Consider the following 27,955-nt stretch of genomic DNA (forward strand, 5'->3'; position numbering starts at 1 on the left):
CCCTGCTTTTCCCATTTGCTGCCTGGTGCCCTGAGGGCGACGAGGCTGAAAGTTTAGCAAGTTCTGTGCATAACTTCACATCAGAGGAGCAAGTGCGTATTTCCACCCCCCCCACACACTCCCTCCTTTCTTTTTCCTGCTCCTAAACGCCTCCTTCAAGTTTGCAGCTGGGCAGGACTCCAAAGGTGCAGCAGCAGCAACAAGCCGGAGTTCAAAGTTAGCAGTAAATTGCACAACTTCCAGCTCATCGCTACGCTCAGTGACTATTAACAAGCTGGAAGGCGCTCAGGGAAAAAAATAGGGGAGAAGGGAACACCCTCGAATTCTTTGGGGATCGCTGATGTTATGCTTCTGCCGCTGGGATCATGGCTCCCTTTGGAAGGAATTTATTAAAAACCCGGCATAAAACCAGGTAAAGCGCGTGGGTACGCGGAGGAAAAGGGAGGGCGGTATGGGATGGCTTGCTTTTGTACTTTTTTTTTTGTTTTCGGTTCTGGGGGGGAGGATGTGTTGCTGCGGCCCCACGCCGTTCCCGGGAGCTGGAATTCCGGGGCTCACCTGCGGCTCCCGGGAGCCGGGCCGGAGGGAAGGAGTGCTTCCCCCCCCCGGGACCCGGCTTTCCCCTCTTCGCTCCGGCTCTTTGGACTCCTGGGCAGTATTTTGAGTGAGGAAGAAAGCTTTTGCTGACTTTGAACCTCTCCCGTCCAAACCACGGCGGACCTCGGAAGTCCCCCGTGTGACCGAGGTGAGGCTCGGCCGGGACCGGGAGGGAAAAGCTGGCGGCAAGTGCCGGCGGACGCGGCCGGGGAGCGGGGGGGCACGGACCCGGAGCCCCTCACCCTCTCTGGGACAAAAAACCTGCCCTTGTTTCTCCCGGGAGGGCCGAGCCGGGCCGGGTTGCGGTTCCCCGGGAGGGAGAGCAGCAACCCGCAGCCCCTTCGGATCAAACCCGTCCCTGAACTCCGGTGGCGGTAAGCCTGGGAGGTGGGAGAGCATCGCTCTTCCAGCGTGGGCAGGGAAGGGAGGATGGTTTTTTGGGGGTAGCCTTTAGTCTGAGCCGGACTTGACTGCTTATGGGGGTTTTTTTTGCCCCCCCCCCCCCAAATATTCAGGGTGACAGCTGGGGGGGTCCTCGGGTTGGCCTCTGCCAAGTTTCTGTATGGGGACTTTGCCCCTCACGTTGTGCGTGCTTCCACATGCCATCATGCACACCCACTGGAAAAAAGAAGAAAAAGAGTTATGTAATCATTTTAAGGGCTAGGATGGCCCTAGGTTTCTTAAGAGTCAATTTGCTTGGACCCTATGGAATTCACAGTGGGCGAACCCGCCCAGCTAAGTCTGAACAGGAACAGATCGCTGAAATTTTGGCTTGGCGAGAAACTCAAAAATCACTTGTAATCTCTTCCCCGCTTTGACTGGTGGTCTCCACTGAAATTGAATTCATATTTAAGGGTACATAAGGGAGAATCTTTTTCAGAGGGAATGTAATTGGACCCTAAAAAGTCTTGTAAAAATGTCCTGATTTTTTCCAGGTTTACCTTTTGGTTTTCCCATTCAATACACTGAAAGTTATTCAGGGGGGATTGTATTTGTTGGGATTGTGTGAAAATATCAACTTAGCATATTACGTGGAATATAAATCAGAAAGACTGTAACAGTTAAGGTTTAATAAATAGGATACTATTTTAGAATTATTAATATTGTAGGTTACTGATTAAACAGTGTATATTGCTAATGTGTCTGGAAACAGGAAAACTTTGGTGTATTTCCCACGTGGCCATTTTATGCTTAGAAGATCTGGAAAGGTAGACATGAACTTTTACATGAAATTGCTTTTACATAGAGCACTAAATGTATTACTATTAGAAGTTTTGCTAGTGCCATCAATTACCTGAATAACTGTGTTAAATCACAAAGTGCAGTTCCACTCTGTTCAATGGTGAAACTGTTTCTCTTTTGGCTGTTTAAAATATCTTCACACTAATTGCATCAATCTCACCGTGTCTGCTGATGGGACATCTTATTCCTCAGGAACAGAAAGTCATAATCCAAAGCTTTAAATAGGCAATAAAAATTAAAATACCAAAGGAAGCATTACTGTGAACATCTAGTACTTTCTTCTCATTTCACCCTCCCCTTCCCCTCGCCCCCCTCCCCGAAAAAAAAAGAAATTAATGCCTTTAATGGCTGAGAGCTGTTGTGGCAATAAGGGGCTGAAAGTCTTGTGACTACAGAAATGGGGTGGGGAGGAGGGGTGTCAGGAACAAAGCAAACTACATAATTCTTCAGATGTGTTATTATCTCTTAAAATATTTAAATTTCTGTGTATTTAACATTAGCTTTTGGTACTGAATTTTGAGAATTAAACTTTGCTTATGCTGTTAGTAAAAGGGTCTTGTAGTATGATTGAAGAGCTGTGTAATAACTCTTTTTTCATTATAATCGTATCTTTGTGAAGTCATTTGAAACCTTGAAAAGGAAGTCAAGTGAGCTTAAAATCCTTGACTGTGTTTAGGGCAGTAGTTGGGGAGTCAGAACTTGTGGCTTATTACCTTGTCTTAGTTTGCCTACCTGTAATGAGGGACCAAAAAGGGACATGCATATATGTACATATTTAATCTGCTGCTTTGTTTATTAGGTCTAGTGCTTGTCCATCTTTTTGAGAAGCTCAGGTTTCTTGCTTTTTCACTGAAAGTTTTTAATGACCATTTGCTATATGGTCATTAAATGCTATATAAATATAACTCTTGAGAGTTACAAGATAAGCAAATGAGGAATAAAATCTATGTTTACAGGAGGAGGACATAAAACTAAGTCAAGGCAATGAAGGTAGGTGGAAGAAGAGCCAGAAGGAAAATGAAGGCGTTATAGTCATTTGCTCAGATAACAAGATGACACCTCTGTAATTAGTGCTTGTCTTGCAGCATTGCCCAGAGGTCCCAGAGCAGGGCCCTATTTCATAGTAGACTCTTCACATCCAGATCGTAAAATGTCAATCTCTACCCCTAAGATCTCAGTTTCAACAAAGAGGCTAGTTACTCTAACTGTATCTCTGCGTATGAGGTATTTGAGCAAGAGCCGGGGGATGTTGGCGGTGATGCCACGAGCCTTTAGAGAAAGAAACTGAGATTAAACCGCAGGAAGACAAAACCTGTGTTGAGCTGCTTCTAGTATTTGAAAGATCTTCAGTCGGTATCACGCTCTCGGGCTGCTGAAATCTCACTCATGCAGAGAGACAGCACAAGGCCTCAGTAACCATTAGATCCCTGTAAGCCCTGATTTGATTTCAGAGGAGCAGCTGCTAGGAATGTGGCCCCAACATATTTTTTCTTGGCCAGGAAGAGAATGAGTGGTATCTTGATATCTTTTTCAAGAGTTATGAGGAGTTTTTACACTATTCTTCTTTGACCTCCTGTGACAACCAGAAATAATCATAGTCCCCAGAGCGTGTATGTGCTTGTCAGTGTGTCCCTTGGAGAACAATACATCCAAGAGGTAGCAAGGCCATGCCCCACCCACCTACAAATCCAAATGTGCTCAGCAAGGACAGGCTGTACCCTGTAAGGCAAGAGTGGAAAAAGGACTTTTTCCTGCAGGACTAAGCCTCCATAACATGGATACACTCAGGGGGATTTATTTTTATGCAAATCTCTTAAAGATGCTGTTCTCTGGAACTGTGAGGAATGCTCAGCTCACCTCACACTTTGGAAGTGTGACGATGTGAGGGAATGCTCAGCCAAAGATGGAGTAAGAGACAGGGCACTGAGTTCTTTGCAGGTGTTTAGTATTGATCTAGCACATGGCACTGCGCAGAGACAGAACAGCTCCCTGTCCAAATATAAGCAACAAATACAAAGCATATATACTCGCAGTGTTTATGTACCAGGGTTTCACGTTGTATATGATTTCCTGGTTGCTAAGTAGAGCAGGAATCTATGTCCCACTGATTTTTCTATAAGGTTAGGACTTCTCTGCTCTTGGCTGCTAGATTTGGTCACTTCTGAGAATGGCTCTTTAGGTTCATTTAACTACTTCAAACATTATCCATCACCTCAAGGATACCTGGATCTATCATTGTCTCATCTGCCCAGTGATCTCACACCAAGAAAGCCGAGTCCATTGCTATTTCTCTTTCATTGAGGCCACTTCCTTGGGTTTTTCACATAAACCCTACCAAAACTTGTCGAAGCTCTACTGTTCCATGCAAGTTGTAGCCAGGGAAGTAGCAAACTGAAAGGGAGAGGGTACAGATAATTTGTTTTCTTCACGTAATTGTCCTTGATGCTGTAGGGCTGTCCTGTTAGGCACAAATAGCTTGAGAAATATTTTTCCCAGTGTAATTCATACTGGTCCTAAGTTTACCACAACCATTTGTGTGCTCTGTTGACATACAACACCTCTGAACCCCGAGTACTGTTTGATGATGAAACAGTTGTGTTACAAATCTGTTATTATTTAAGTGTATTTATTGCTTTTGCTTTTCCTTCCTGTTTTTTTCCACCTTTTACAGTCAATATCTCAGTGCCACAGCAGTTAGCATAGTGTTTCTGCACAGGAGGCAAAGATTTCCTTTGCCTACTCTTCACGTCTGCCTCTCTTTGATCAGCTCATCTCCGGTTCAGAGGTAGAAAGAAAAACCATATATATCCATTCATTCGTACGGATATAGAGGGAGTTCTTCCTGTCCTGACAGTCAGAGGCCCCTCCCCAGTGAGAGAAACATTCAATTATTCTCTCAGGTTTTATATTACAGTGCAGGGTAATGAATTAGATTAGAGACTTCATCTATCTGATACTGACCTAGCATTACCGTGTTCCCTCCCTTCCTCCCTCCCTCCAGTAGCTTCTCATCGCACCTAGTTAGCGCAGTGATTTGAGTGTTGCTCTGAACATCTCTACTGCTCTACGGTTGAGTACACTGCTGTACATTTCAAGCCTTGGTGAAGCAAAACTGAAAATGCTCAGCATTTAGGTTTGGACTGGAAAAGCTCTTGGAGATCAGCTGCTTATCTGAATGAACTGTGTATGACCCACAGTGTAAGTCTCATGGGATCATGTGAGATGTCTAATAGTTCTCCTCTTGGATGAGCGTACCCGGAGAAAAGTCTATAGGAAGCTATAAAGGTGCTTTTTGATTCAAGACTGCCAGGCATTTGGTATGTATGTTGGAGGGGGTAGGTAAAAGCTTATTTAGAGTTAGTGGTACTATCTGTGTTAATGGTGCTTGTTTGGTAATGGTGGAACACATTCTTCTCCATATTTTTACTTTTCCTTGAGTGTGAGATGTATTAGTGAACTACCAAAGACGTTGTTCCTGTTTGAGCCAGAGTTCATATGTTATAATTTATTTTCTGGTCTGGCTTGTCAGCTTTGTCTCGGGTCAAAATGGTTGCATACATTTTCTAATAATCTTTGTACATATTTGTTCACTTCACTTTCAGGAAGAGCTTTTCGTCTAGCAAAACACTAACCTTATTTCTAAAGAGTTAATTATCTACTATTCCAGGAGGGCAGACAGCTATTTCATTCCAAAGGAGTAAATAAAATGAGTAATAGATGTGTGTAATACTACACCATCTAAGGGAAGAGCATTACTTAAGTTAAGTTGAAGCTAATCCGAAATACTAATATAGTGTAGAGTCAGGCTGAGAAGATACATTTCAGACAAAGAAACATGTTTTTAGTAATACAGAGGAAAAATCTTACTGGTCAGTGGTGATTTCATATTTTACTGATGAAAAAGTAACATTTTACTTGCAGAGAAAAGACATGTTGCTAAATGTATAATGATTTCGGTAGAGAGATGTAAGTTTTCAGAGATGGGGATTTTTAAAAAGTTCTAATAACTTTAATAAAAAGTCAGTGATAATTACAGAGTAGCACTTCTTGATTGACTATGCTCAGAAAATCTTATTTTTTTGTTTTGTTTGTTTCATATGATGAATAATAACAATTTGAAATTATGGTCTTAAACATTATTATTTGCAAGCATTAACATCACATATGCTGTACAAGCCTTAATTAGTTCATCCAAATTCTATATTTAGTATGTAGATAAATCTTTATTAATGGTGACAGAAAGGATGATGCAAGATAAAGTTTTTGTTTGAGACCACACACTAAGTGAAGCCTAGAACTGAATGTTGGACATGTTGGTACCCAGTCATGTTCATGGGTAACTGAGCTATTATTGTCACTTCTACTGTTTCTCTTACGTGTTATGATTCTCTCAAGATGGTGACTTTCTGTCGTCTTCTGTATTATTACCGTGCTAGCAATTCCCCAAGTATCACAGAGGACACAACAGAAAGAGTCAAATGGTTTCAGGATAACAGAAAGAAAGAGTGACCAGTCAAATGGAATTAGAGGGGAAAACAGATGACTGAACTTATTTGTGTATCACAGGCCAGAACCATCCTCTACAGAATGTTGGTACTAAACAAATACAGTTCAGTGTAATTTTCAGGTAGGCAAGATACTGTATTACAGACAAATGTCATGCAGGGTTCTCTGAAAATTTCTATCAGATCAGTTTGCATCTGGTCTTTTTTTTTTATCAGCTATTTCATGCCTATGTCTCCCATTAGAAAAAATTACTTAGAACTGAGAGTAGTAGTTTTCCTGTAAATTCTGGTGATGGCATTTTACCTTCCAGGGTTGTAAATTTTCTATGGACCTGCAAACTTCTTGCAATAAAAATGAGACATTTTCATAAATCATTTCTCATGCTTATGTGTACACATAAATATAAAAGTAAAGAGCTAATTAGTGGTTTTGGAAGCTGCATTTTTTGGGGAGCCTTGTCCAAAAGAAAGCTTTTTTGAGCACCTTTCTGGAACTTGCCTCAAATAGGCACCAGAATGACCCACTAGTCGCCTTTTTTCTGTCTTGACCTATCCAGAAATGCACTTAAGGTGCATGTGTTGTAATAGTGATAACGATAGTGATAATGATACCGACTTGTGACCTCAGACAACTGATAAGCATACTTAGTTTTCCTTAGCTGTAATTTGGGTGATAATATTTACATGCCTCAGGAAAATAAGTAGGGCATGACTAGACAGTGTAAAATCTGTAGAAGTGCAGAGTGTGAAAGGCAGTTGGTGGGAGAGGTATGAATAAAATCTGGGAGTTCCTTGTTTCTAATTCTTGTACAGTCCACTAGAGCTGGCTGCCATGCAGAGAAATGAGAATACTCTGTGGATTGTTTAGGTTTGATTTCACATGATTCACTGGGGAATTTTCAACGGTCTAAAGTCTTTCATAATGTTACAAATGGCTTGTGAGGAGGTTTGTAACATCACAGAAAGGGAAAGAAATAAAAAAATGCCATGTGCATCTTAACAGATTTTGAGGTGGTTTCGTGAGGTGAACATAAGGAAGGAAAGTTAACTTTTGAAACCAAAAATCAGAAGGGAAGGTTTTCACTGGTAATGATAATAAAGTTGTCATGTAATTATATTTTTAATGCTATGAAACCTAAGTCCTGGTACCATGTGGACAGGAATAAAAGACACTAAATTTGAAAGAAAATTTTCCAGTGCAAGTTTGGCACACCTCTCAAATGCACTTTATTTAAAGATGTGTTTCTCTTTCATCAGCTTTTTCCTATTTCCCTCTCACTCCTGACTGCCTGAGTACATGTTTGCCTCTGTCAATTTGAACCATTTCATTTGTAGTTTAGATGTTTTCTAGATGTACATTTTTTGAGTATTAGCATTAGAAGAAGCCAGGCTACCAACTTATTTCTTATGTTGTAATCCTGGAGGTGATGTAAACCTCTGTTTTCCTCGGTTGGGTTTCACATTCATCAGTCAGCTGCAGAGTAGTGATAGGCGGAAAATGTATTTATACAGAGGGTAGGTGTTTGCTGTGAATGAAATACCTAAATATAATCTGTCTGGTTTGAGGGTCAAAACTGTCAATCTGATTAATTTGCTTTCTTTATTCTCCACCCCGATCTGTTCTCATTCGTTAATGTAAAGAATTCTGAGTTATGAATTTCCCATCATAATGGAAAATATAGTCAGCTCTCTTGAAAAGCACAAGATATTTATTTTGTCCTCCTTTTAATAATACAAAACTAATAAAGCTTAAAATAAATATGCAAAAGCATGTTCTCATGTTCGGGGACAAAATCAGGTTTATAAAAATGTAATAATCTATTAGACCAAGTTTTGTTTTGGTCAGGTATAAGTATGTTTACCTTACTTTAACTTGTAAGGATGCATGACCTCAGTGGAATAATGTAGTTGCGTGAAGACTACTAATTTTTAAGGGAGTCTGCCCTTGGGTCTTGAACCTGCAATTTGCTCTGTGTTAATAGATTCCTTCATCCATGTGGAACACCTTAGTTTTCTTTCCCCAACCTCCTCCAAATTCAAAAGGATTATTTCTACAGAGGGTAGTTTCCACTGTGAAAGCACTTTTAAACTACAAAATTTTTCAGAACAACAGTTGGGGCGCTGTTTTGATGCCATAAAGTATGCCTCATTTGTCATAGGAAATTACCAGATTCTGCTTGCTAATGAAAGAGTGGCTTACTGATATTTTTAAATGCAGGATCATACACTGATTTTCAGCTGCTTTTGTTTCTGTTGGCTTCATAGTTGGTAAGCTGATGTTCTGAACTGTTGCTTCACTTGAACATTACCTGTTGACAGACTTCCTCTTTACTGATTACTAAGGCACTAAGTGTACTTGTTTAACTTGACTATTGCCTGTATTTCTCAGGGCCACTTTGTTGTAAGTATCCTGTTTTACTGAAAAGCTCTGTACGAATCCAGTTTTCTAACAAAAATTTAGGATTGGTATTGACTTTACTGCACTTTACCAGACTCCTGGTACTTTAAGGTCTAGACAGATAACGAATCATGTTTGTTTACCCATGAAGGCCACTACAGGTGTCAGACAAAGTTCTGAGTTATTTTTGAACTGCAGTTGTGGATGGTCACAGTGCTTACTTTTACTGACACTCATACTGTTCATAGGATTCAGGTACACAGTAAAACACAAAAGCGAAGCTTCATCTTACTCAACTTGAGCCATTGAAAATTTAGGTATCTAGTCATCTAGGTACTCTTTGTAGTTAATGGATACATCTAAACACTTCCAGAGGGCAATTCATTCAGCCTTAGACAGGCTTTCAGTATGGGATTAGTCACCCTTTTGGAGGTGCCTATCTTATGCCACTGATTACAGAGGAAGGTCAGAAAATTATCTTTGACTACACATTTACATTTTAAATAGCTTAAGGTAGATGACATGAGCTCCACCCCAATCACTTTCAAAGGGAAGGTCTCCATGGAGCATGCTCAGACTTTGTAGAGCACCTAATTAACCATCTTTTGTACCACTCATTTTAGAAATTAAAAAGGGAATAGTGAATGGAGAGAGGTGAATTAGAGGTGGGTAATGTATTATTAAGGGAGAACCATCCTAATAGCATGGATGTCTTCTCTGTCCCTGCCACAAAATTTCTATGTGATGCTGGGCAAGTCACATAAACCGCAGTTTACAAAAGTGGTTGCTCACTGAGTGTTCCTCATTTGCTAATTCAATGTCCTGTAATCTGTTTTGCACAAGGGCTGAGGAAAGGAAGTTTATGGATGTCCTGCTTTGGACATCTCTGTAGATATCAATTCAGTTAGCCAGAGTGGGAACTTAAACAAGTGGATAGCTTTGGCCTAAATCTTTTTGAGCTTCGGTTTGTAAAAGGGAGTTCTCTCCCTACAAGAGTATGTGGAGATAAATTCAGTAATGTGTCAGCTTGTGAAACAATTGAATATCTGGTGACAAAAGGCCTATAGGAAAAGATTAAATTAAGAAATGTGTCTTCTATAAAGGGTACTAATGTACATAGGAGAGAAGATATAAAATGGACACATACTGAACAAATGTAAGTAATAACAGCTAGATTTATGAAGGAGACTTTGGTACCTAAATGTCATTGTGGTCACCTAAGACAACCTTTAAGATCTTCTGATGTTCACAAAATTATGACAAAATCCTGAGGTAGTAACATGTTGACTGGCAGCACTCCCCAGCCACCTACACTCCTATCCTGTCTTACATCGGTCCTGAAAACCCTGCAGTTATGTGCCTCCCTCACACCTTACCAAAATTAAGAAGGTGGCAGTCTTTCAGCTTTTTTCAACCATGAAGTCCCATCCAATAGCCCTGCTCAGAGCATGTGCAACACCACACAAAGTGCAGCCAGGCACGCTGCTGGGCAGAACACCCCTGTGAGATGCCCACACTGGTGTCCTCAACAAGTATCTGTCAGGAAAGTCCTGTCAAGTTGTTCTAAACTGAAATTCTCTCAGTATTTCCCATTGCAGCTGTTCCATTTTGTGCTGGTTCATATGAGTTACAGCAACCCAGAGAAAGACAAGGATTTGTGTTGAAGGCTTCAGTGGGAGAAGTGGGATCAGGCTTTTGGTTGCTGTTTTAATTAATATTGTATTTTTTGTGCAGTGAACACCTGAATGTAGTCTAACAGACCTAAGTCCTACCTTTCTGTTCATGTTTCTGACTACTTTAGGTCAGTTCCTGCTGAACTTGTTGGTTTCAGCAAATCCCATTGTTTGGAGTTGAACTCTTCTGTAGCACTTTTTGTGGAAGTTTAGGTGTCCAAGAGGCGATTATGAATTTCAGCAGTGGGGAAGATACCTGAAAGTTTTGACACTCAGTGTCTGCAATATCTCAGTACCTTCTGTGGTTCTGCAATTGTCTCTTGTATGCGTTCAGGTGAGGCAGGGGTCCAATGTAGCGGAGAGAATGCACCTTGCTATGGATACACTGAATCAAATTCATTTTTGTTGAACGAAGTAGCATGGAAAACTTTAACTCCAATGCTTAAAATTTTTAAGTTCTTGACTGCAACTTAAGCATATTTCTTTCTGCTAAAGCGCTTGTGCGTGGTAGGCATGTATTCAGTATATAAATGCATATATGACAGCTTGTGTTGCATGTGATCATGTAATGCATAGCTATAGCACGTAAGATATACTGACACATATCTTATTATAGATCTAACCTGTAGCATCTACATCTAACATACAGTAAAATATATTACAACCGCCAAATCATCGTATATATAAACAATGTGCCAAAATAGCCACTTCTGTAGATTGCATACACATGTACCTACGTATTACAAAACTGGGTACACACCAGGGTTCTTTAAAAGGCAGAAGTGACAAACAGAATGTGAATGTGTCACGGAAGAATGCTAAATATGTATATTTCTCCAAACATCATAGAGTTGTTCGCATGGCAGAAGGAAGAATGCCTTCATTCAGCTGTCACTGCGGTATCCATTCAGCTTATGAAGTGCCTTGTTAGAAGTAAACTGCCTTTTTATCCTCCCTGAGCTATGAAGTCATCTGAGTTGCTCATATGTTGAAAGGATCCCCACCTGCAAAGACATTTGGATGTATGAAATAAAGAAACATTGGATTAATTTGAATGTTGACTCAGTCTGGCTTTCCGTGAACTAAAGACAACAAGTAGTTTGCAGTGTCTTTCTGGTGTCACAGCCCTCTTGGGATAATCACTATCCTGCTGTAGATGCGTCTCGCAAAACTAGCCCCATTATTTCTTGGGCCTGCCTTGGTCTTTGGCCACAGACACCTGGGCTTGTTTGGCTTCAACTGTGCCCACTGCAGGTTTTTGGCCCACACCTGCTCCCACCGTTCATCACAAATCTTTTGCCATGGGTTACCATCTTTTCAGCTGCATCAAATTTTTGAATGATTTCTTCCTAAACTGTTCAATCACATTCAGGTGGGCTATCTTAGATGGTTTAACAAGGCCTTTATGGTCTAATTCATCATGACTCATGTGGTTTGGAGGTCAGACAAGCAGCTCAGTTCGAGTGGGAGGGATGTGATGGACAACTGACATGGCTATGAGCCTCTTCAGGTGGCCCCAGCTGGAAACTCATTATCTCTACTCATTAGCTCTGTTCTAGAACAGGTTTGCAGCTTAAGTCATGATCATTCAAATATTTTAGGTTTCACATGGCTTTTTATCTGAATCATGGAATGTCTTTCCTCTGTAGTCAGGTTCCTTCATCTTCTCACAGCTAAAAATAGTGTGTGTCTGCTACTGGACACCGTTCTCTGTAACTCTCTCTTGCCTACGCTTTCTTCTTTACATTAATCCAGTGAATTTCCCATTGCTCTTGATCTTTATGATCCAGCATTAACCTTGCTTCCAGACAGCAATTCCTCCCTTCTTGCCTTCCCTCTCCCTATTCCCCAGCTGGCTAGAACTAGTTTCGCAAGCTCCTGTGCCCTCTTTAGCATATCCCTTGCCAGGGCAGAGCACAGTTGGTAAGGTTAACAATTTATTTCATTTGTTCAGTAGCTTCTTCAGGGAGGATGTGATGATATTTCAGAGACCCTATCAGCCTGTGTCTGACTAACTACATATTGAAGCATTCATTGATAAGCAATTTTAGAAAATTACTTGAAAGCATAAGCTGCACAAATCTCTCAGATTGTCAATGGACACTAAAATGCTTCAGGTTTCTTTTTTAAAATTTATGTCCACTCTTCTTGTTAGCATAATTATGTATCTAGTACTTAATTTAGCTCTTGAGAGTGAAGATTTATGTAAGAGTCCACTTCATCATCTCATCTTTTTTCCTTTCAGCTCTTCAAATACTGTAAGTAATGGAACACATTTGTCACTGAATTATCTTTCAGAAAGTTTGAGAGAGAAATTTGGAAAAAAAAAAAGAATTGATTGTAAATGAGGTCTTGATAGAACCCCTTTTGAGGTGACATCTTCAATATAATTTAATGAAAGCAAATGAAACAGGGAAGCTCATACAGTATAATTTCAAAGTGGGGGGGTTCGCTCTGCAAAATTTATAGCAATAAATACAGAAGAAAATTAAAGCCCATCCTGCCTTTCTCACTCCTGGCAAACTGTAAAGAGATACTCAAACTAGGTTTTAGGATATACAAAAAAAACTATTTTGAAAAATCATTAGATGTCAAAAAGTTAAGAAAGGGTGATGTTTGATGAGATGGCTGAACAGATGTAAAGGCTTGCTGTTGCACAAAGGGCAGTCCTAAGCCCCCTTTCGAGGCTCCTGGCCACTCTCCCATTTCCTGTGCACTGATACTATTCTCACCTGACACCACAGAACCCAACTCAGGGAGGACTACTCAAAAAACAAAAAAAAATTTTTCCTCTTTTTTTTTTTCCCGCCTTTTCTTTTTTTTAAAAATTTTTTCTTTTTTTGCCTTTTTTTTTTTTTTTTTTTCCACTCCAGGTTAGGTTGCTGCTAGTTTATCAAGCTGGAAACCTTTGGTTAAACCAGCATATCTGGCACAAGCAATGAGATGGGAATGTCAGGTGGACATCAGATTGCCTAAATTACTTAATGATATTTTAAGTCATACAATTGCAAACCTATAAGACTAGATGTAGCAGTAAAAATAGTATGTAGGATGATCACTTTCCTAAGGTAGTTATCTTGTAAATAATTTTATATATTTGGGGGATGGGTCTGGGGAGTGTTGGGGTGTTTAAAAAACAGAAGATAAAAATACTGATTCCTACAATGTTCCTTTTCAGAATCAGGAAGCACAGTGTTGGAACTCTGAAATTAGCCACAGGCTGCTGCTAGAGCAGCTACAGAAGTAGTTACAGTAGGTAGCCACCAGGAAAAGACTATAAGGAAGAAATGCTTCGCTGAGCCTGAGTTCAGCTTGAGGAAAAAGAAGCCAAGTCCATCTGGACTTTCTTTCCTTGTGAATGAGGTTAGCATCTGCCTCACGCGGTACTACCAGGAGTAGAGAAGAGGTACCCTGAACTGTTTAGGCCACGCACTGTGTACAAGGGTTTGTGAGAAGGTAGCCATCCCAGCCTCCTTTAGCCCAGGGACTATTGGGAAGGTGGCACGAAATCTTATTATTTCCTTGTCTGTATGTTGCTCCTCTGTGCAACTTACCTTACTATCACTGGTCTATGTATAGTGTGCTTTGTTCATGTTTTGGCAGTCCAGCCCCAACCTCAGAATGCTTTGTGTTTATTTTTTCACTGGGCAAGATGTCAACAAACCCAGGGGAGAGAAATAGTATACGTTTGCCTTTCAACAAAAGCTGAACTGAATTTCATGGAACACCACCACCACCACAAATCGTGCTTTCAACCCTTGGAATTCCCCTCACTTCTTTGATCTCAAAAGCTCATAAACAACCAGGGTGCTTCTAAAAGGCAGTTATAAAAATTCTAGTGGGAGAAGTCAGATAAACCAAATTTCTATTAGCTGTTAATAGCAGCTCTAACTTTATCGTTTAGAAGCCTATGTTCTAAATGAGCTATAAATGATTCTGCTTCCTCTGTATTATTGAAAGTGATGGAATTTTAGACACGTTCTGTACATTATTAATAGGAGCCCCATAAAGCTCGTATAGTGTTACCAGTGCTTAAATATGCATAGGCACTTAGACAGACACAAGAACAATATAGTGAATTGTATTTTGGCAGTGTAGCAAAATTCTTGCGGTAGATAAAAAGTACTGGTGGCATCTTCATTTGTCAACTAGCGAGAACTACCCACTGGCCAAAATCAAGATGTAGCATTTGCTATGTTGATATTCCTAAACTTTGCATGTTGCTTACTAACACTGAGGAATTTGCAAATGCCCATCTTCCCTTTCCCCCCCATCATGGTCTAAAGAATTACTACCACTGAATATCTCAGTGTTTGTTTTGGCTCTGGAGTTTTTCCTGGATCTTCCGTTCGTGTATCACAGATGCTTCCTCAGTAGCAGTTGCAACATACACATCAAAGCATGTTTTCCCAGTAAAGCAAATTGTTAATGTTATTGTTGCTCATCTTGGAAAATATTTTGGTGGACAGCTAGCTCTCCTCTGTTCTCAAACCTCCACTGTGTCAGGCCACCACAAACACAGACCTCATACGATGAACGTGTTACCTCTCATGACACTTGTGTACACAGCACACTTGTTGATGTTACTCAAAGCAATTCCAAACGTTTTTTTGACTAATATCCACTTACCAACCTTATGACTTTGAATATACAATGGGGAAATGATGATTTGTCTGACAGGAAGGCAGATTTAAAGCATAGCTGTAATTTATAGAGAATGTGTACCCTTAGGGGGAGAGGAATAATTTCAGAGGTAAGACAGGGGCAGAGGGCTGGGGCCGATGCAGTCTTCGTCTGAATGGAGACTGCAGCTTCTGCACTTGTCTGTAGGTTAAGTGATTGGGAACGTAAACATGGTATAGGGCAGAGCTAATAAGTGAAGGGGAGGACTTAGTAGCCTTTTGGTCACCTTTGCTGAAAATCTGCACTTGGACTTTGCAAATGGGATTTTGCAAAACAGTATCGGCCACCGGAGCAATGACGCAGAGTTATGTCATTGTTAAATGGGGGGGCAGGGCACTGTTCAGGATAATCCACCGTAACTATCACTCTTATCTAGTGAGCAAGGTGTATCTTTCCTCTTAAAATGTCTTGTCTTTCTTTCTTTCTGTTAGTGCAACATTCTGTGTTAGTGCAATTTCTTGGCTTATTTTCTACATAGTACAAACTCTGCTATCCATCTACTTACCAGATGATAGAATTATTACTGTCATTCCTTCTTGGTTCTTTTTGTTGGTTGCTTTTATTTCTTTTACATCTGTTTTAAGTACTGTCAGGGTTTTTTTCCATTTTATTTTTCTTAAATATTGGTCCCTGTTCAGGTACCTGTGTCCAAGCAGTACAGTTATTAGAATGAAGCACACAAGTTCCCATGGGATTTTTACTGAAGTCTGACATTGCAAGTCAGCAAGAACTCTGGTTTGAATGACTTATTTGCAATAAAATAATTATCTTAGAGAATTATTTTTTTAAAAACTGTCATATCTTTCATGTTATTCTTAACCCATTCCAATCCAAAATTAATTAACTGAAATTTGTCATAGAGCACTAATATAACATAGAATGATTGGATGAACAGAAATTTCAACCATATATCATTGCTGAATTATAATGTATGCATTTTTGTACAGTAGCTAACTGAGATGATGGCATTCCTCTGCAGAAGGGATTAAGGAACTAGTTGTAGTTTTAAGTGCACAAATGATAATTGATGTAGGACATAACTTTCAACAGCTGTTGCTAATTAAAATGTTTCATAAAGGCTTCCTGACAGTATGGGAATCTTGCTGAGTTAAAAATTTATGCATTTAAAAAGGAATTACAAAAAGAACATAAACTTATGCTAGGGGAAATGTGTTGTGCATAGCTAGTTAAAACAGCCTTTGTTTAAATTGTTTTCTTGTTTCAAATATATGAAATATTTCAGAAGATCCAAACTGCTGTGTACATGTGTATGTTTGAAAAGTGTCACATGAATATCTAGATGCCTAATTTTATTTTATTTTTAATAAATGCATATGTACATTTCTGTAAAGAAGGAAGCTTTATCACAGAGTACCATTGAATGGATACAGAAACAGATGGTAGAGAGAAATTTAAGTTATTTCTTTTGAAAGAATTATTTTGTTTTCATGAGTTCTATGGTGTTCTTTCCAAGTCTTCCTGCAGCATTGGGACTACTCTGATTGTCTATACCAATGGTTTTTATTCTTATTATAGTTAAAGTACCAGTCCTGCCTTGCTATACTTTTTAGCTAGACATTGCCCTGACTTTCGTGTGATGCAGAAGGGAAGAAGGACCAAGTTCCTGACATGTCATGTATGGAATTTTTATCTCCTACATGATATGGACATTAATATGTGCCTCCATTAATACTGTTTTTTAGGGATAGGTGAAGGGGAATGAGAATGCACTTAGTTAATAAGCTGTCTTGAATCCCTAAGGCTTTGGAGTGGTTCCAGCTTCATTGGGTGGTGAGAGAGTAGATACTTCCTCATTGCTGCCCTTAGGAAACTCAGAATCGTGTAATCTACTTAGGCAGGAGGCATACCGAGTATAAGATTTGGCCTTTATTGCTTTTTGAATTACTTTACAGAAGGTGACAGAAAGTTGAGAAAAAAGGTGGATTAAATGTGGATAGTCTGAATAAACTTAGTATGAACTTCTGGTATGATCCATTTGTACCTGAAAGGTTGAAATACTTCTGACCTTAGCTTTCATATGGGCTGTGTATTCTTTATAGCTTTAATGTTAAAATCACTGTCAAAAATCTGTTTGGATCAAATTAAGTTAGAGCTTCTTCCAAGCAAGGGCTGCAACACATGGCACCAATAGCTTTACTTTTTTGCAAATTTCACAGATAAAAATCCCACAGAGCCAAAATATGTTTTGATCTTTTCTTTCTGAATGATCACCCACTGTCTCATATGCTTTTATTGAGAGATATATATATATATATATGGTAATATGCTGAGATTTTGAAAAATAAATAATAAAAGCAATATTATAATTTCTAAATGGAATGTGGTGACTGATAAAATAATTAGCCCTTATATACCTTGACATGTAAATGTCACTGGTATCAGAAGCTCTCAAATGACATGTAGCATATATCTCATGCTACAAATGCAGGTTGTTTGTATCAGGTAGGTATCCCTGTAATATTGGCCTCTCCTTATTTCCAGCAAGGAAGTATAATTAAAAGCCATCAAATTTCTTTAATAGGTAGTTATGGCTTGGATCTGAGACACAGAGATAACAAGGTTATTAGCGAGTGCTTAAACAAGGCATGTGTTCTCTGGGCCCTTGCACAGGGAAGAAACATTTCTGGGTGCAGAACAAAGAGAAGGCCATAGCACAGATACACACTTGCCAACATCCAGGTGGGCAGATTTGCGTGCCCCAGCAGCATGCTCAAAGACCACCCCCTTGAAAACAAGGGATTATTAAATGCTTTTGTGGCAGATGTCTCTTGTTTTCTTAGGAAGTTTTATGCCATTGTGTCACAGCGTTTTCAAAAGAGAGCAAGTGGCTCAGCGGTTGAGCCTGCTTGGCTGGGGGATCGTTCCCCACCGTGCAGTGTGGCAGGTAGAGAGGAGGCACAGAACGTCTCAGTGAGGAGCTGGGAGTTTACAGCTCGAGAAAGAAGGGAGAGCTTGCCGAGAGGTGCAGGGAGCACAGCCCGGGTCTGCCTGAAAGTTTTGTGTTTCTTAGTGCTCTCCAGGGAAGCCCTGAGACGGCAGACACCGAAGCTCTAGGCAAGGACTTCACTGCAAGGATGCTGTAGGCAGCAGGAGGGTTGTCTCTTAAAGCCTTTTTTTCTCCTGTTCTGTCACTTAGCCACTTTTGGTTTCTCCATTGAAGAAGTGAATTGCTCTGGGCGGTATCTTGACATAATGTAGGGGTTTGTTTCTTAGGAGTTTAGAAGCGCTTTGGTCTTACTCTGGGGAGGTCGTGACAACAGCATACCTACCTGAGAGCTCTGGCCAGCTGAGGACCCCATCATGGCAGCCAGTCAATCCTAAACCACAGTTATCATCTGATTGGCTGAAGATTAGACTGAATGTTCAAACGCGCTGTTGAGAGGGTTTATACTGTCAATAGAAGGCTGTTTATAAATTATTGTTCAGTTGCTTTTTTGCATTGCAAATGGCAGTTGTGTCAAGTGGCTTTCTGGGTTTTCTGTATGCTGGAATGTATTTATGCCGGCATAGCATCAAAGAGAAAAAAATAGATGAAGAGAAGAAAAGATCTCAAAAATACAAAATTTCATTCATTTTCTACACTAAAATGGACTAAATTAGTTTTATCATCTGCAGCATAATACTAGAAACAATCCTTCTGACATAAAGAATAAATAATTACAGATTATGTGCCACTTGCAGATGCAATGATGAGAGAACAAAAGGTGACATTATTACACTAAGAAGCACAAGAATATTCCGACCCACAAACATTTGTACTAACAGATACAACAGTATGACATCTGATTAACAGTAATTTAATTCATACATAATGAGTATAAGCTCTTCCATCTCTGAAAAATGAGATTATAAAACATGATTTCCCCAATAAATTGGTGAAAAAGTGACTAAGCTATTTCACACAAATGGCTTTCCAGCATGAACTCTTTGATGGCAAATTTATAAATTATTAAGTTGTATATATTTTCCAGCAAAGGATTAATGTATTGCTTTGTGTGCCATTTATTTTCACCTGCAGATTTTTTATTCCGTGTAATTTATTTCAATCACTGGGAGGAGACAACTAATACAATTTTTGATCATAAACATAATCTCAAGTTTTGAATCCCTTTCCTAACACAAAAACTTTCAGTTGGTTGCTCACATTGACTTAAAATTGGTTCAATTGTTCATGTTGAATTAAAATTAGTAAAGCTTTAAACTAGCAAGGGGTTCACAAAAATGTCCTGGCTGTGAAATTTCTAGCAATTACCTAGGTATTTTTTAGTTACTCAGCCTGGTTTTTCCTTGGGATGGGTACATCAAGAAATATGGTAATGTTGAGAAAGGAATTCCATTCTATTTTTCTGCAAAAGTCTACAAAGAATTTATTACAGTGAAGGGACAAAAGAGTTTTATCTGTGTTTTTTTCTCAACAAAGACAAAATTACCTTTTAGTGTCAACAATATATCAGAAACACTGTATTAAACTGATAACAATATGATACATAAATGATCTAGTCCCAACAGAATGTTTGCTGAAATTAGTAAGGAAAAATGAGCATCTTGTAGGCATAAGGGTGAAATTCTAAAAAGTAGGGGGATTCCTTTATTTGTTTGGCATGTTTGCTTATAAAGCTATATATTGCATATTTAGGAAGAATGTTAAAATTTTCAGGAAGGCAAAGAATTATGTGTTTGAAATGTATGTTTTTGTGCCGGACATCCCTTAAAGTTAGTGAATATCAAAAGTGCTGCTTCCAGCATTTAAGCTATCTCATATTTTGACTTTGTGCAACATACGTACATGTTTTTGTTTTGTCTGTACATTGCTGGAATGTATTACCTTTCTTCCCCTAGGCCTGAATAATAAATTAATGAAGTGTCTATCTGACATGTAACAATCAGCTTGGGCTGACACAATCAAAACTTTGTGTGAGGTCTCTAGCATGATTAGAATGTTTTTCTGGGTCATGATGAAGGGAAGCAAAGAGCAGAAGGCATGAAACTAGCAATCAAAACAAACAAACAAGACTGGAAATGTACTTTTGACCATTCTTAAGCTTAAATTCCCATCTGTTTCTGAGCAACAAGTGACTTTGCAAGAAAAGATAGACTTGCCAGTTGTTGTTATCATCAAGGCTTTAAAATGATAGATGGGTAAGTAGAACACTTCAGTGATTAATTCAAAGAAACAGAGTTCAAGGCAGACCTGAAAGGTTTAAAGCCTGTTTACAGCAACAGCAAGAAATTTTGAAAAAACTTAAGTAGCTGCCTAGCTAGTTTTGAAGAAGTTGCTACTGAAACTGTGTTTCAAGAAAGCCAAACATTGAAACTGGAAAAACACCTTAGCTATTACAGATTCATTAATTGATAGGTTATTAAAAAATGATAGTTCTTTTGTTTCCTTTACAAAACTGCAGGATGTGAAGGCCAAGGAATCAGTAAATATGAGAAGCTTGCCTCTTCATTAAAATGACTGTCTAAAAGCAGATCTTATTGCTGAATATTGTGATTTTTAGTATTACATCTCAGAAAAAAAAACCCAAACCACTGTGAATAACAAGCTTTTATTCCAGACAAGCAGTTACAAACTGCATTACATCTTCCTTAGCATTGAAATGACTTAATGGATTTCCTTGTAAATAAGAGTAATAAATAGAACAGCAAATGGAATAGTCAGCATCTAAACTAAGCTATGAAGTCATAATGTGTAGGTCCCATGTTTAGTTATTTTTATTAAATCTACTGCTGTCTGAACCATTCTTGTTACATTTCTCTCAGACAATAAACCTGAATCTGATTGGATACTCTCACCTGTATTTAGCTACCTGAAAATGAGCTATTTAGTTGAAGGTGGCCACATAGGTCTCTTGTAGCTAATGAAAGAGAGAAATAGCTTTATTTGAGGATTTATCCTAATGATCATAGATGGTTTAGGCTCTGGTGACTCTCCTTGGAGGTCCACTCTCCTCTCATGACAAAGAGGAACTTTGATGGTGAATTTATACAGAAATCTTAACTTTCAGATGCCTAAGTGAGATGAATTCCACTTTGTATATGCAGAATCTGCTCTTCCCTTTCTATGAGTAAAGCACAGATTAACAAAAGACGTTTCCTAGTATTAGCATCTTCTTGCATCCTGAAAGCAAGTCTTTAATAATGGTTATGATGTGACTGACACGCTGAAGCTTTATTTTTGTTTGGCACTACCTGAATTAACTATGATTAAAGAATAATACAATAAATTTTACTTAAAAGGTCCATGGTAGGCCACATCACTTTACCATTTTTTAGTGAAAGATAATCAGGAACACTCCTGATTTTTTAGAAGATATTAGAATTCCATGGCACTGTAAGATTATAAATGACTTGCTAATTCTTTTTGATTAAAAAGAAAGATCAAAAATTTAATGAGGCTACTGAATACAAATGAAGATAATATATGTTGTGATGAACACATAGAAAATATAATGAAAGAATTTGCACTTTACAGTTCTGTTTTGATCTAAGAATTACAGCAATTTTCAGGATTTCTTTTTTTTCTCTCCTTTTCTGTAAAAGGTGACAATATAATTACAAGGTGTATGTTACATAAGCTATACTTGCATATATATATTTGAGTATGTATTTTCATGTATAAGCTACTTGAGTTCTTTGTGTACCTGCATGTGCATACATTATCCATTTGTGCAGTGCTACTCTTAGTTATGGACTTCAGTATGTTAAATACACTGTAGACAAAGTAAAGAATTCTTCCCCAAAAAGCTCAATGTAAAGTCCGGGTAGGCAGGTGCATCATAACTGAAAAAATAACAGGGGGTGATAAATAGCTACAAAATGATTGAAAACAGTAATTTAAAAATGTTATTTTACATCCATATTGTTTGCAGAGATCCTGTAGAGATTGCTTTACAATAAACAATGCATTTCCATCAGAAGCTTGCTTAACTCCTGCTGAAGTCTGTGGGAAGTCCGTGTAAAAAATGGGTATAGCAAAAGTATTTATCAGTATCCTAATACTATGGGGTATATAGGGCTTTTCAAATTTATCTGAAGATTTACTAATATCACAGAGAAAAACTGTTTTCATAGGAAAGCTTTAAAGGAGCCGGGGGAAAAGAGACAGTAAGCTTCTGCTTAACTCCCATAATCTGTTACGCGTGGAAAATATTGACTAGGAGAAAACATGGCATTCAACCAAAAACAAGAATGAGGAAAAAAAGAAGAAGAGTTTCAATGTGCGAACAAAATGTACAAGACTCTCAGAAGAACGTTAAAAGACTGAGATAACACTCATTTCCTGAAATATATTTATTGATTACAAAAAAACAACAGGAAAGACATACTCTGAATTTACTGCCTTAAAGTCCTGATCTGCTATTTCTTACATTTTTATGCCTTTTTTGTTTTTTCTGTCAGTACTTTTCTAAATTGACATTCAATGACTGGTAATACACTTTTATTTCTAGGTCAATTATTTATGAATCACTAGTGAACATGGTTTGAGACACTGTATTTTTGATAATTTATTTTGCATAGTTTTATGCTTAACACATAACATAACTGTAGTTTATCTGTTTTTTTCTTTTTATATCTGCAATGTAAAACAAATACTGAGTTATTTTACAGTCACAGCTGACTTACGTTGCAATTATCTATTTATGTAAGTTTCATTTAACTACCAATCTGCAAAAATATTTCTATAGCATCCTGTATTCTGTAAACCTAAACCCACTTACAGATACTGACTTTTTAGCATGTGACATACTTAACAGTAATGCCATTTAATCTGGTATCGTCTTTCATTCCCCCCCCCATTTAAACCTGAATATTTCTGTTTCTTTGTGCTATGTTGCCATTTTCTATGCCTGTGACATAGGCTTTCCTATTTTGAGAAGTAGTCTATGAAAACATTATTAATCTTCTGAACACCAGTTTTAAAAAATAATTACTGTAAAACGCTGGTCTGTAAGAGGGAGCTATTGAAGTGGGAAAATGATGTCATTACTCAGAGTAATCCACCAAAACACACATTTTACAGAGGAATGTTCCAAGACCTGGAGCAATGGAGTTGGACAGAGCTCTCCTGTGCGATGATACTAATAAACTCACTCTTGTAGGTTTTATTAGTATTCATTTGCAGTCTCCTGTCTTTTGAGGATTATTGCCTCCTGGTCACAGTGGCACCTAGAGCTGAGTCAATCATAGTTCAATTTATTGGACTGCAGTGTGTCTGTTGTGTTGTGTAATAATTAAGAAAAAGAAACAAGTTGGATTGCTTTAATAATCATAAGGTATAACCCTAATTAAGCCAAGTAAAACTCCATTTCTACTACATCTCAGAAGAGTAGAAAAGTACTGCAAATAAGTAGTCCCAGATAGAAACAAACACTGCATTGAGCCCTTTGAATATTGTCCAAATTGTCATTTTCATTTTCAAGCTTTCTCTGTCAGACTGGGTTAAATCTCATTCATTCAAATGAACTGGAAGTGATATGAGAAAATCCAAAGAAATGCATTTTTCCTCAGGGAATTTATCTTTTTATCATTTTAGGCAAGAGGCCAAATCACCAGGTCTGGGCAAGCAGCAAATTATGCATGTGGAGGCTAGAGGACAAGAATATCCTGGACAGGTTCCACAAGGCCACTCAGCCAGCGTAGGGCTACTCAGATAGGGACAAACTTAAGAGTTAATTGTGAAGTGAACTGTAAAGTGAGCTGAATTGCTCTCTAGGCTCCACTGATTGTATTGATTAGATAGCTACAGTAGCCATAATGGGATCTTAGACACCCGAAGCTTGGTATCTCAGTGTATAAGGGGTTACCAGCCGCTAATGTCAGGTTAATAGCACATTCATTGGAATTCATAAATAAATTAAAAAAAAAAACCAAACAACTTTTTACATTTTCTGGCATTTCTGTGTCATTACAAAGCTTATAAAACACAGACGTTTGTATGTATTCTCTCACAGCTGGTATTCTCTCACAACTCACTGGAATTCAGGCTATTTGGTACTTCAGGAAAAGCAACAAATTTCTTGAGACTTGTTAGTGAAAAATCACAGCGGAAAAAAATAGTGTTTATGCTTGTGTGGGTGCAGGTGTGGCGAAAGAGCTATAGATTTATCCTATCATCAAGTTCTTTTAACTTGGGTGATGTTTAATCATCTTTTCTCAGTCCATCTATGTTCACTGCATATTTGGAGGCATGATTCTTCCCTTCAGAAGCCTCAGTGATATTAAGAGCTTACAAATGTTTGCACAATGTCTGTGTGATGAGAACAGATACACAGACCTGAAAGTTATGTTATCCTAGGACAGACTGGAAATGTAATGCAGATTGCCAAACTTTATCACTTACTGTTAATACACACTTATGTGTACAAAACCTAAATTTAATAAAAGACATTTTGTGTGAGATTCCCATTCAGCTGGACTAGTAATAATGTTAAAGCAGTAGCTGAAATGGGTGTGTGCTTCTGTTACTTAATCCAAAGATATTTCTTCATGTAATTTAAACAAGTATATTGTCTTGTACAATAATACTGGAATTTTTCGATGTGGTAGTCATTTCAGAATTATAGTTATTATTCATACAGTCTGTGCCATTGATATGTAATTTCTATTTGGTCTCTTCTTGTTTTCCAGGTCTCCCAACAAGGACATGGCTTCAAATGAAAGAGAGATTGTGGTTTGGGTTTGCCAGGAAGAGAAGATTGTATGTGGCCTGACAAAGCGCACAACTTGCGCAGAAGTGATTCAAGCACTGCTTGAGGAACATCAGGCAACATTTGGAGAGAAAAAGGTCCTTTTTGGAAAACCTAGTGATTACTGCATTGTAGAAAAATGGAGAGGCTCGGAGCGAGTACTTCCTCCCTTGACAAAGATTCTGAGACTTTGGAAGGCCTGGGGGGAAGAGCAGTCTAATTTGCATTTTGTGTTGGTAAAGTCAGATGCTTTCCTCTCATTTCCATTGTGGAAGACAGCTGAAGCTAAGGTAGTACAAAATGTAGAAAAACAGTGGGACCTCAGTCCAGCAAATTACATGAAGATGTTGCCAATAGACAAGCAAAAGAAAATTGTGAGGAAGACTTTCCGGAAACTGGCCAAGCTTAAACAGGACAGTGTTCAGCAAGAGAGAGATAATATGGAGACACTGATTCATCTGATCATTTCTCAAGATCATACCATTCATCAACAAGTCCTTAGAATGAAGGAATTAGATATGGAAATTGAAAAATGTGAAGCAAAATTCCATCTAGATCGTGTGGCCAATGATGGAGAAAACTATGTGCAGGACTCCTATTTAATGATCAATCCAAGTGAGGCGGAGCAGCAAGGGAGTAGACCAGATGATCAAAAAGAGATGCATGACTATTTCAGCAAAAGCGAGGGAATTTTACAGGTTGAAGAGAGACTGAAACATCACAAACAATTGATAGAGAAGCTGTGTGCTGAAATTGAAAGAGAGGTACATGGTATATGCACAGAAAAAAATGGAGATGATGTTTGCACAGAAGGAGCTGCTAATCCTGAACTGGAAAACTCAAATTTGGAAAGTGTAAAATACGAGCTGGAAAAAAGTATGAAAGATGGTCTGAGAATCAACTCATACCTGAGCTGCATTCAGAAAGAACTTACATACAGGGACTCACTGCTTCAAAAGAAGGAAAAAGAATATGAACTTCTTACAGAAGAATTTAATTTACTACACGTTAAAGACAACACTGAAACTAGGCTGCCATCAAATGAAGAGCCATCCAAGGGCAGTGGCATCTCCAGTAACAGCATTGCTGTTCCTGACTTTGTTCACAGAGTGACTAATCTGGACATAAATGATACAGACTCTGACACTGGAATCAGCTCCACACACAGTCAGGACTCTGAAATAACTTCAGGGGACATGGTACTGTTGTCAACATAGTTGAAAACAGTCACGCATTTACAAAAAGTCATATTTTGGAGGATATTTATAAGAATTAGTAAACCTTGTTGTCTTGAAAGTTCAGCCCTTCAAGACGTTAAAACTGTGGCACTGCTTTAGCAAAGTAAACAGCATCTATTTATGTGCTTAATAGTATACTTGTGCTTAAATGCATGGGCAGTCTCGTGGGTTAACTGCTAATAGGTGCAAGGTTGTTGCCTTTGCTAAACCAGGACAGACTGTTTAAACCTTGTAATGTTGGTACTCGGTGAAAAAGAAGCATTCTGACTGGCTTGGACCAAAAGTCTGGACATTTGATATCCCCTAATCTTTGGGTCCACTTCTGCATCTCTCTAACTTTTTAGAAATGTGAATCAGAGATTAGACCCAACTAGACGGAGAGCTTGATTTTCTGTTCCGTTACATTAGCTTTATTCAGCTGGAATTTCCCCGCCACGAAGCTGCTGTAAAGGAATGTATAATCGAGCATGTAATCTGTCAAAAAATAGTTTTTATGATATTATAGGACAAAAAAAATGCAGTTGCATTTATGCTGTATATTTAAATTTAGTTTTGAGTTATCAGGATGATATTTTCAAAAACACCTAAGTCCCATTTAAAAAATTACCTTACATACATAGGGTTTTAATTTCCATTCTCTTTCAGCAGTGTTTAACTGCTTCTAAGATCCTTAAAACCCCTACTTATCTGCTGTTACCCTGTAGTTGCCCCAGTGATGCTTAAGTCCACATAGTTCCTGCCAGCGGGCATGTCAGAACTGCCTACGTCCTGCTTGTGCGAGACGCTCAAATCCCAAGCTCACGCCTAACCCTAGGGGCATTTTCAGCAAGGCTTTCTCCTGCCTATCTCACCAGTCAGATCCAGTGTCTTAGGCTTCCTCAGATCATGACTACGAAATAAAGCGTAACAGAAGGGACAGGCAGGAGCCAGACATTTTTGGCTCTGGCTAGACACTGTTTCCCAATAGCCAGGTAGTTACCATTTTCACATAGCAGGTAAGTTGTCAAATCCCGTCTCACGCTGTTTTGGAGCGAGGATATGGACCTGTAAATCCTACTTCCTCAGTGAGGACTTTGGGATACAGCTAAAGCTGATCCACTTTCTATAGGTAATTAAATATTGGGCCCCAGGAAAAAAAAAGGAGGAATGCAAAACATGAGAATTTTCCAACTGTGTGGTTAAATCAAATGATTTCACTTAGGATGTAGTAGTTGATATCAAATCCTTCTCCAGCGTATTGCTGTGAATCCAAAGCGATGGTGTATAACTGAGGTGCTCTCCTCAGTTACTGAACAAGACTTCTAACTCTGAGCTAGAGACTCTGCTAACAGAGAGCACATGCGTAATTTCTGTGTTGCCATGTTTATATTTTGCAGATCGATCTGTTTAATGCTTTTGATTAAATGAATTGAGTGGAGAAATAGGTACAGTGTTTCTAAACAAAATTTAGCTCTAGGAAAATTCAAACAGATCCTGGAACTGAAAGCCTACAAAGTAAATGAACTGACAGTACCTAGAAGGTATAAATGTAAAATACTTTCAGATACACTGCTTTCCCTTTCTGTATTTTTCTACTCTTAAATGTCTGTCAACCATCTGTTTTCTAAAATGGCCAAAGTGCTAGGACTGCTGATTAGCACATATTTGATGCAGAAAATAGAAAAGAAAAAAAAGCGCCTTTTCTAAAAAGGCGATTTTTGTGGTTTGGTTTTTTTTTTTAATTTTTTTTTTAATCCTGGATATTATAAATAGTTTCTGTTCCAGGAAAGTGTGCTAGTTGCCTTAATATATTTTGTGTTGTGTTTTTGTCATACAATGTTATTTGAATACTTCAATAATAATGTCATATTTAGACTCATCAGCTCCTGATGGAAACACAAGTATGTATCAAATATCTTATCTTTGTAAT

At 38.6% G+C, this 27,955-nt stretch overlaps 1 protein-coding gene across 2 annotated transcripts; it reads left to right on the forward strand.

Annotated features, from left to right (window-relative positions):
- On the forward strand, window positions 1–27,186 carry RASSF9 (Ras association domain family member 9). Of its 2 annotated transcripts, none has more exons than XM_052774717.1 (2): window positions 1–412; window positions 24,750–27,186. In XM_052774717.1, exons 1-2 carry the CDS (start codon window positions 366–368, stop codon window positions 26,023–26,025), a joined length of 1,323 nt encoding a protein of 440 aa, XP_052630677.1. In that variant the 5' UTR covers window positions 1–365; the 3' UTR covers window positions 26,026–27,186. The 2 variants fall into 2 exon arrangements, with proteins under 2 accessions (XP_052630677.1, XP_052630678.1); XM_052774718.1 differs by lacking the exon at window positions 1–412 and adding an exon at window positions 4,845–5,156.
- Window positions 27,187–27,955: the final 769 nt, after the last annotated feature.

This window comes from Harpia harpyja, chromosome 23 (assembly GCF_026419915.1).
Source record: "Harpia harpyja isolate bHarHar1 chromosome 23, bHarHar1 primary haplotype, whole genome shotgun sequence".
Lineage (NCBI taxonomy): Eukaryota > Metazoa > Chordata > Aves > Accipitriformes > Accipitridae > Harpia > Harpia harpyja.

Excerpts from the sequence above, each read along its gene's own strand:
- RASSF9 (XM_052774717.1), top strand. The coding sequence starts at position 366 with ATGGCTCCCTTTGGAAGGAATTTATTAAAAACCCGGCATAAAACCAG. Across the intron at positions 413-24,749 it reads AAAACCCGGCATAAAACCAG|GTCTCCCAACAAGGACATGG; the intron begins GTAAAGCGCGTG and ends CTTGTTTTCCAG.